General features: G+C 46.4%; 1 protein-coding gene across 1 annotated transcript in view; it reads right to left on the bottom strand.

The window, feature by feature from the left end:
* Positions 1-7,410: 7,410 nt before the first annotated feature.
* The window catches only part of LOC102470849 (olfactory receptor 6B3), a 14,674-nt gene continuing 11,354 nt past the window's right edge, over positions 7,411-10,730 (bottom strand). The window contains exon 2 of the mRNA XM_006151929.2: positions 7,411-8,845. Within this exon, the coding sequence (XP_006151991.1) occupies positions 7,882-8,820 (939 nt within the window). The 5' untranslated portion in view covers positions 8,821-8,845 and the 3' untranslated portion in view covers positions 7,411-7,881. The remainder of the gene's footprint in view (positions 8,846-10,730) is intronic.

Raw genomic sequence — 10,730 nt, 5'->3', positions numbered from 1 at the left:
GCTAATCCGTGTCTAGATTGGGGAATTTAATCAATTAACATTTAATGTTATTATTGATATTTCAGGATTTGTCTTCACCATTCAGTTGACCATTTTCTTGGTTGTTTTTTGTTCTCTTATTTCTATCTGTCTCTTTAGTTTTCCTGGTATAGCATTCCCTTTAGAATTTCTTGAAGAGTTGGTCTGGTGTTGGTAAATTCCTCCAGGTTTTGTTTATCTGAGAATGTTTTTATCTTTTCTTCCCATTTGAAGGATAATCTTGCCAGGTATAGTAATGTTGGTTGAAATTGTTGCTCTCTTAATGCTTTGAATATATCTCTCATTCTTGCTTTGTTTTCACTGTTTCCATCGAATGGTCCAATGTTAGCCTGATGGGGTAAACTTTGTAAGTTACTTGATGTTTCTCTCTTGCCAATTTTAGTATCTTGTCTTTTTTTTTAAAACTTTAAATCACTGTGTTAACTTTATTTTTCTTGTCTTTTTCGGTGGTTTTGACCAGTCTTGCTATGGTGTGGCATGGAGAGGATCTTCATGGGTTGATTCTATTTGGGGTCCTTTGTTTTTCTTCGGTTTGGATATTTGAGTGCTTCTCTAGACTTGGAAAGTTTTCTTCCAGGATTTAATGTAATAGATTATCAATGCCCTTATTAGTTTCTTCACTTTCTGAGATGCCAATTATTTAGATGTTTAGGCATTTAATGGTATGTACTATTTCTTGTATATTGTCCTCATTTTTTCCAGTTTTTTTTTTTTTTTGTCTTTTGGTGATTTTTTTCTAAGTCAGAGGTTTTGTTTTCTATATCCAAGATTTAATCTTCTGTATGATCTAATCTGCTTTTAATACTTTTGAGGGAGGCTTCAATTTCCTGTATTACAGCCTTCATCTCTAATAGTTCCATTTGACTCTTCTTTTATGGTGTCTAATTCTTTCAAATAGTGGAAAGACTTCCTCAGCTCCTGGAGTTCAGTGTCTCTTTCTCTTGCATCTCATGGAGGTTTTTTTGCCATAAATATTCTGAATTCTTTTTCTGACATTTCAGTAATTTCCTCTAATTTTCCGTACTTGGAGACAACAAGTCTCTTTCCATACTGGAGACAAGTGTTCCCTTGTTGGAGACATATTACTTGATCCTCTCTTCCTTGAGGCTTTTCTTGATTTTTAGTCATTTGGTAATGTATTCACATTTGGATAGTTTGTTGGAGAAGTTTTCTGCAACTATGAGCTCATGTGTTTACCTTTACTGTGAGGTACTTCTTTGCCAATTTCTCTATTCTACTGTGTTTTCAATGTGGTATCCACATGAGGCGTTTTGAGTTCAAAGTTTATGAACAGGAGTTTCTCACTTTTTGCAGCAGGTTCAGTTGGGGGTGGTGGTGGTGAAGATTTCTCAGAGCCTCACACTATTCAGATATTTGGCTACTATGCACCTAGACCTGTCTAGACAGTGACTGATGCTGAGCAACAAAATGAGAAAGTAAGGTAAAAGAAAAAGAGAATAGAAAACAGAAAAAAAAGAAGATAAAACAAAGAAAAATCAAAAGCAAAACAAAACCAAACAAACAAAAAAAAAGAAGAAAAAAAGAAAATACAAAGAAGAATTAAAAAAACCACACAGCATGCTTATGCATCATGAAAAATGGGCAGGGTGCACCTCAGATAGAAATAGACGCCTTCTGGAAAGGCCTGCAGTTTCCCTGTCCTCTGTGGGGGAAAGAGAGGAAAATTAGCAAGAGAAAGCCACGAGGAAAATGGGGGAAATTTTTAATTAAAAAAAAAATGAAAATTTCAGAAGAAAAAAGAGAAATAAGGGAAAATAAGAAAAGAGAGAGAGATTCTTCTACCTTTCTAGCTTATTGAGTGAAGGGGCTTCTTAGTTGTGATGCTAGGCCTTGAAATGGGCAAGGCATGCCTCAGATGGAAAGAGATGCCTGCTGGAATGGCCTCCAATTTCCCTGTCCTTTCTAGCTTTGGGTGTCTGGAAAAGGGCACCAACTGGTAACTTCTCAGCCATGACGCTGAGCCCTGAAATGGGCAGGGGGCACCTCAGATGGAAATAGATGCCTTCTTGGCCTAACGTCCAACGAAAAGCCAGAATCCATGTGCATCTGAGGTGGGCTTAGCCCTGTCCCTTTAACTGGAAAGCCTCTGCCCCAGGCCTCTTTTTCTGGCCCAACACCCAGTGAAAAGTCAGGTATGATGGTATCTGTCTTCTTTCTGTCTCTTTCTCTCTCGCTCCCTCTTTGTTTTCTCGTGTGTGTGCATGTGTGTGTGTGTGTGTGTGTGTGTGTGTGTAAATCTATAGGCACTGTCTCTTGTCTCTGACTTCTCCTGTCTCTTGCTAATTTCAGAATCCATGTGCATCTGAGGTAGGCCTAGCCCTAACCCTTTCATGCTGCATGGTTCTCATTTTTTTACTTTTTTATTTTTAATGTTTTTCCCTTTTCTTTTCTTTTTTTTTTCGTGTGTGTGTGTGTGTGTGTGTGTGTGTGTGTCTTTTTCCTTTGTTTCCTTTCTTTTACCTGGCTTTCTCACCTTGGTTCTCACCTTCCACACATTGAGTGTCTAGTTGGTGTAGGTGCACAGTACGAAACATTTGAATACTTCAGACCACGCAGCTCAGCCCTGGTACACCTATTCCCTTGAAACTGTGAGGCCTTTTTAATATCCAGTTTCACTGACAAAAGTTGAGGCTGCTTGGTAAGGATCAGGGAAACGGAACCACAGAAATATTGCAGGCCATCTCCTTCTGCATGCCTCTAATAATCAGAACTCCAAGAAGGTAGGAAGTAACATATGATCCATCAGATGACCAGAAACCACCACCGCAGACACAAGAAATACGGGAAATCAATAAAATATCTCTCCCCCAAGGGGAAAGAACAGCCCTTCATCATCCACAGACAATACAATGGAACTCGTGGAAATATCAGATAAAGAATTTAGGATATTCATAGTGCCAAAGCTAACAGAGATGTGAGAGAAGAGAGAAAACAAACTCCAGAAGATGCAGGAGAAGAGACAATGAGTTCCAGGAGATGAGGAAGTTCTTCCAAGATCTGAAGGAGGAAATAAACTCCATAAAAAAGAATCAAATGGAACTGTTAGAGATGAAGGTTGCAATACAGGAAACCAAAACCTCCCTTGAAAGTATTAAAAACAGATTCAATCATGCAGAAGATGGAATCTCAGATATAAAAGATAGAACCTCTGACCTAGAAAAATTTACCAAAAATACTGAGAAAATAACCCCCCAAAATGAGAATAATGTACAAGTAATACTAGATACCATTTGACATGTAAACATCTGGATAATCAGTATCCCAGAAGGTGAAGAAACTAATAAGGATACTGATAATCTATTCCATGAAATCCTGGAAGAAAATTTCCCAAGTCTAGAAAGGCACTCAAGCATCCAGACCCAAGAAATACAAAGGACCCCACATAGAATCAACCCAAGGAGATCTTCTCCAAGGCACATCATAGCCAGATTGACCAAAACCACAGTCAGAGACAAGATGCTAAAATCCACAAGAGAAAAATGTCAAGTTACTTTCAGAGGATATCCCATCAGACTAACAGCGGACCTCTCATTGGAAACAATGTGACCAAGGAAAGAATGGGATATTCAAAGAGAAGAGTTAAGTGAAAAACAATTTCAACCAAAAATACTATCTCTGGCAAGATTATTCTTCATATAGGAAGAAAAGATAAAAACATTCTCAGATAAACAAAACCTAAAAGAATTTACCAACACCAGACCAATTCTTCAAGAAGTTCTGAGGGAAGTGCTATATCAGGAAAACTAAGACCAATAAATAAAAGAACAAATAATGACCAAGAAAAAGGCCAACTTAATGGTAGGGACAAGTTTTGAAATATTAAGAATAATGCTGAATGCTAACCGAAAGGTCAGACCCCAGTAATACTGCAAATTCAACGAGAGAGAGATGACATGAAACTGAACTGGTGAAATAGGATTCTGATTTTTTTGCTAAAACATTACTGATTTTCTGTGCTTTGTCTTCCAGATTTAACAATTTTTTTGAGTTGTTGGGTTCAGCAATTTGTTTAAAAAAAGAATTTTTAAAATTGAAACATAAACTTTTCTCCCTTTCTGACCCCTTTGCAACTGGAAAATATTCGTGAACATTCTTATTTTATGGCAGAATGATTATTTGCATAAGTTCAATAATATAATAGTATCTGTTGCCTCACAACAGAAATTGAATTCTTATGGGACTTTGTGCAAATAACAGATCAACTTAAGATTAATCTTATTTTATTTTATTTTATTTTATTTTTGCAAATAAGCTAGTTTACACCTCTCATTAGTATAAGGGGGAATGGAGAGAAAAAAAAAAGAATGTTTCAGAAGAAAATTACAGTGCACTTGTCACTAGATTCTAGCTTTGTCCATACTTTAAGGTTTTTTGTGAATCAATAAAAGTCAAAAAAAGAGTTTAGTATGGAAAGGAGGGAGGGGAAAAGGGAAGGAAAAAACGGGTAAAAGTATACTTAATTCACAAAAAATGAGACACTATTTGCTGATAATAATGTATACAGTAATATTCTTGTCTTGACTGACATGCATGGTATTTGTGTTGGAAAAAGAAATGTATACTGTAAAGACATGTGATAAAATGTAAAAATGAATAAACAAATAAACATTTAAAAAAAAAAAAAACAGAAATAGATGCCTGCTGGAAAGGCCTGCAGTTTCCCTGTCCTTTGTGGAAGGTGGAGAGGAAATATAGCAAGAAAAAAGCATGAGAAAAATGAAATAAAAAAAATTTTAATCGAAAAAAGATAGTGGGACCAACAGTTAGTGTAATGGCTATGTCGCTGGACTCCCATGTAGTTGACCATGTTTCAAGTCCCAGACCCGGCAGCCCAAACTCACGCCAGACGCGTGTGCATGTGTGCCCAAGATCCCAAGAGGAGAATGGAGGAGAAGAGATTGTGGTGTGGCCATCCCCCCTGGGAGGGGATTTCTCGCTTTCTGTCTTTCTGTCTCTGTCTTTCTGGTGACTGCCCCCCCCATATAGCAAAAACCTCTCAAAAACAAAAAAAATGAAAAGAAAGGGAAAATTCAAAAAGAAAAAAAGAGAAATAAGAGAAAAGAAGAAGAAGAAGAAAGAGAGAGAGATTCCTCTACCTTTTTAGTTTTTTGGGTCTGGAAGGAAAAGGGCACTGGCTGGGGGTTTCTCAGCCATGACCCTGGCCTTGAAATGGACGGGGCATGCCGCGGATGGAAGTAGACACCTCTGAAAAGACCTGCGATTTCCCTGTCCCTTCCAGCTTTTGGGTCTGGAAGGAGAAGGGCACCGGTTGGGAGCTTCTCTCAAGGCAGCTACTTCTCACTCTGGTTTCTATTTCGTGATAGACTTTGTTCATCTTCTGTTCTCATCTATATATGTCTTTACACATGAGTGAGGTGCCATTGCTGCCGCAGGTGCAGGTGTGAGGGTCCTGGCGACCTCAGGCTCTAGTGGGGGGAGGTCCCACCAGTTGAGGAGCAGGTGGCAGCCAGCAGCAGCCATAGCACTTGGACCAGTGTCCTCAGGTCCTGCGTAAGGCTCAAGCCATGCTCCTGCTGCTCCAGGTGGTCCTGGTGCTCCAACAGTGCCAGCAGCCGGAGCATCTGCGCCCACCTCTTAGAATGGGCGCCGTGCCTGAACACGTCCTGCAGGGCTCCACGTGCCAGCCCAGGGCTATTAGTGGAGGTGAAGGGGAGCCACTCTGATCACTGCGTCACGAGGTAGGGCTTAGGGGAGTGGTTGGCCTCCGGTGGGCCTGTTTTAAGTTCCCTTGTGTTTAGAAAAGGGACTGACATAGGGGACCTCTCTGCTCTGCGAGCCCTCCTGCCCTCCACCTGCTGTGATACCACTGGGTCCCCAGCAGCAATGAGGTCTTCCCAGATGTGGCCCCTAGACCATGGGCCTCCACACAATGAACCACAGAAAGCTCAATCTTTGAAGTTTCTCAGCCTCAGGCATTTTCTGTTATTAGCAACAGAATGGACTGGAACAGCCTGGGGGGCACACATGCAGGGCCACAGGAGGAGAGGTGCAGGGCCGTAGCAAGGTGGTGGTGGACGTGTGGGGAGGGGCTGCTGTCCTCAGGCCTGGGCTTTTCGGGAGGCCCTTGCAGTTCAGGTAGCTGTGTCCAGGCATGTCTTTAGGACAGACAGGGCATGTATGGTGCTAGGCCCGTGGAGAGTATGGGGATAGGGCCGTAGGGTTTTGCAGGGGCACCAGCCCCAGAGTGGTAGCTCCGTGTGGCCTGAGGAAGCTGTGCTGGGTGAGGGGACAGGGTCTCAGGGTCTCATGGGGCCATGGGGTTGCCAGCACCTGTAGCAGAGCTCTCGGCAGGATCCGAGCCCAAGCCTTCGACCTCCCTTCCCTCAGCTCAGGCTCAGCCCCACGCCCTCTTCTGCGGGCTGTTTTTCCCTAACCACAAACCGGAGGCACTTCGAACGCCTTCCTTCCCCTACCCAAACCCCAGCTCTCACGTCTTCCCTGGTCCTCTGTCCCACCCCTGTATCCGCCATCCAGTCCGGGCAGTGCTCGTCCCCCACCAGGACAGCCTCGTTGCTTCCTCCAGTCTCTCTCCCAGCGGGTCTCCACTCATCTCTCACGTACCTGCCAAACGGACTGCCAAAGGTGGGGACCTGAACGGGCCTGCCCAGCGTTAACCACGGGCACAAGACTGTGCTGGGGCCGTGCCCATGGGGTCCCACCACACTAGCCCCTGGAGCTCAGCCTCCTGCCACCCTCTGCCTCCGAGGCTTTGCTGTCCCGAGCACTACCGGGAGCACCCTGCCCCTCCCCCTTCGCCGTGACTCTGCCCACTCGTGTTCTAGGATGAGAACCCCCTGCACCCAGCGAGGGTTGCTCTCTTCTGCTCCAGCGATGCCCAGTGTGCTTCTGCAATGCATGCACCACCTGCCAGCCAGCAGGCCCGTTTGTCCATGGGCCCAGGCACCACGATGGGCTGTAGGGGTCCAACAGTGAACAGAGGTGGGCTCCCAGCACCTGCGTGTATTATGGGTCAATCCGGAGAGACTCGCACAGAAGGAAAACGCTTTTATTCCCTCAGCAACTGGGCAGTGGGTGGGGGGGTCTAAGCAGAAAAGAGAAGAAGCTGGTACCCACGGGTGTCGGAGAAGACGCCTGTGTGCTTAAGACAGAAAGCAATGGGCTCTAGGAAGTGCTGTGGTGGTTAAAGTGCTAGACTCCCACATGGTCAATCATGGTTCGAGTCCTGGACTTGGCAGCTTGACAATCACTCTGAGTATGTGTGCGTGGATGCCCAAAGTCCCTAGAGGAGAGGGGAGGAGAGGGGACTGCAGCATGGCCATCCACCCTGGGGGGATTTCTCACTTTTCCTCTGTCTGTCTCTCTGGCAAGTGCATACACCCTCTGGCAATTAAAAAAAAAATAAAAAGCAAAACAAAACAAAATGCAACAGGCTCTTGGAGTTCCCCGGCATTCTGCTTTGGGGCCACCTGGAGTCAACTCGTCAGGCAGGTGAGCATTCTCATACCCAGAGGCACAGAAATTTACTGAGGACTTTAAAATGCCAACTCTTCTGCTTTTGTCTGAAATGTGCACGGTAATTTTAAAGATGAGGAAAACTAAACTCGACCCACTCTTGCTTTGCTCTAACATGAAATGAAGAAAAACAATGGCTTTATGACCCCACAACAGTGTCTACATTACTAACCTCCATGAGCTGAAGGAGCGAAAGGATGGGGAAGTCATTTTTAAGTCCCCGCAGCACTGCACCATGCACGAGTTCCCATCACGGCACCTGAGTGGCCCCATCAGAGAGGCTGGACATTCTCCGAGCTTGGACAGGAAGAGCAGAAGCTAGGCTTCCTACACAGGAGCTGCACCCAAGCCAAAGACCTTTTTCAAGGCATCCTTGAATTCTTTGTTCCTCAGGCAGTAGATCAGGGGGTTCACCATTGGTGTGAGGACCGTGTACAAAACAGAGATGAGCTTGTTGGAGCTCCTCGAATCAATGGCCTGGGGCCGGACATACATGAAGAGCAAGGCCGTATAGAAGATAGTGACCACAGTGAGGTGGGAGGCGCAGGTGGAGAAGGCTTTCCAGCGGCCAGTGGCCGAGGGGATGCGCAGGACGGCCAGGGTGATGTGCCCATAGGACAGCACGGTGGCCAGGAGCGGGAACACCAGGATGAGGAAGGCCAGGATGAAGTCCACCAGCTCTGCAGTGGAGAAGTCCGTGCAGGCCAGCTTGAGGATGGGGGAGATGTCACAGAAGAAGTGGTTCAAGACGTTGGAGCCACAGAACGTGGCGCTGGAGATAAAGTAGACCTTGATCACGGAGATGGTGAAGCCGCTCAGGAAGGAGAAGCCCACCAGCTGCAAGCACAGCCCCGTGGTCACGATGACCTGGTAGCGCAGCGGGTGGCAGATGGCCACGTAGCGGTCGTAGGCCATGCAGGCCAGGAGCACGCACTCGGTGCACACCAGGGAGCTGAAGAAGTAGAGCTGCGTCATGCACCCGATGAAGGAGATGCGCTTCCGCTGGAGGAGGAAGCCGTCCAGCATCTTGGGGATGATGTCGCACACGTACCAGATCTCCAGGGATGACAGGGAGCCCAGGAAGTAGTACATGGGCCTGTGCAGAGGGGTGCTGCCCCAGACGGTGAGGATGATGGCCAGGTTCTCCACCAGGACACAGAGGTAGATGAGCAGGAAGAGGAGGAAGAGCAGGTACTGCAGCGCGGGGGCCGTGGGGAAGCCCAGCAGGATGAAGGCGCTGACCTTGGTGACATTCTCCCCCCTCATCCTTGTGTGCTTGGGAGCTGCGGGCCTGCAAGACACCAGTGAGCGAGTGAGGGGTGGCAGGGGCTGGGGAGGGGAAGGGCAGAGCTGGACCACAAGGGGGAATCTGGCCGAAGGCGGGATGCCTGGCTCCGTGAGTAGCAGGGGAAAGCAAAAATACGTCTCTAAGTTTGGCATTTACCTGTAGATCGTAGATTCTAGGTCAGGCTAAGATGGAGTCTCTGGAATTCCCTGCCCCTCACCAAGTATCCTACCATGAACTTGAAGCTGTAATTTTAATTCATGATTATTTAGTCATGGGTTTTTGCTACAAGGCATGTGCACTGGCCGTGTAGACACAGAGAATGAAAGTGAGAAGTCACCTCTGGGGAAATGACCGTGCTGCAACCCTCTTTCCTCCATCTCTCTCCTCTTGGGATTTTAGGCAGGCGCACAGTCTGCTGTGTTCCTCAAGCCAGGAGGTCCCAGCCTTGAGCTGCACGTCGGCCACACGGGATCCCGCCGCCTCAGCCACTGTACTGCCCCTGGCCCAGCCCTGAACATTTTATATCTGCTTTATGTTTTATAGCCTCTAAGGAGGCCCGCAACCATCTCGTCCACCCTCCAGGCAGCATTGCTGGAACTGTTGGTGTTGCCATGATTCTTGTCTTAAATGAATACATATTTGACCTTTGGCCTGGGTTCAGGTTGATTTGATTAGAGGAGGGGACACAGGAGGGCTCCTGGAATGGTGGGGGATGTCCAGGTTGGCCAGATCCCAGACTCAGACATGCCCGCAGCACTGGGGTTTTCAGGTAGCTGGGGCCTCCCAGGACAAGGTCAGCAGCCAGTCCCTATCTGTGTGGATTGAAAGGGAAACACGAGCACAGGACGGAGCTCGGCACAGCCCGGACAGGAGGAAACAGCAGCAAGGAGGAGAGTGAGGGCTCTCATGTAGAGAAAGTCTGGAATGTTCTCGAGCTACCTATAGTAAGAGAGCAGCCACCGCCCAGCACGTGACAAGTGTGCGGGGTGAGTGTGAGCAGGTGAAAACAAGGGCCAGATGTGATCTGTCTCAGAATAGCCGGTGGCTGCTCCATGCAGATGTCCCCAGACCCAGTGGGATAAAGAACTTGTCTTATTACATGCCAACGACTTTTACACAAACCTTCTCCTATAATCTCCCCATAGCCCCAGGAAAACAAGATTTATGCCTTCATTTCCAGACAGAAGGGGAAGGTTCTCAAACTTACCCAAGGCAGCAGCAGCACCCAGACAGAAACCTGGGCTCCTAGTCCCAAGTCCACCACTCTCCCACCAGATGCCCACGACAGGCAGAACGGGCCCACTCGGACAGGGCTACAAATGCACGTTAGCGAGATGCACAGAAACAGCGGCTGCTCACCTCTGGCCACGCTAACAGGCTGTGAGGACAAAGGCCACAAAAGGAATAGCTTTACTCAGAAGCAGAGGCAGGAATAGTCTCTGAAAACGAAATCCAGTAATAGGGACCGAAGTTGGTTTAAACAACCAAATGCAGATATCTAAATTAATAAGCAGCAAACATGGATGTGCAAGTGTTTTTCTGACTGAATGCATTCCTATCCTGTATCCAGGAGTGGAACTGCTGGGTCATATGGTAGTTCTATTTGTAGGTCTTTGAGGAACCTCCATATTCTTCTCCATGGTGGCTGGACTAATTTACATTTATCTCAGTATTATTCAGAATTGCTAAGACATGGAACCACCGCAAATGTCCATGAACAGATGAGTGAATTGAAAAGTGTGGCACATATACACTGTGGAATACTACTCAGCCATAAAACAATGAGGTACTGGCATTTGCAAGAGCAAATGAAGGTGGAAGACTACTACTAGGTGAAGCAAGTCTGACCATGACAGAGACTGTATGTCCCCACTCAGTATACACCGAG

This window comes from Tupaia chinensis, unplaced genomic scaffold, assembly GCF_000334495.1.
Source record: "Tupaia chinensis unplaced genomic scaffold, TupChi_1.0 Scaffold000332_1, whole genome shotgun sequence".
Classification (NCBI taxonomy): domain Eukaryota; kingdom Metazoa; phylum Chordata; class Mammalia; order Scandentia; family Tupaiidae; genus Tupaia; species Tupaia belangeri.
The sequence above is the reverse complement of the archived record's forward strand: the minus strand, read 5'-3'. Positions and strand labels throughout refer to the sequence as shown.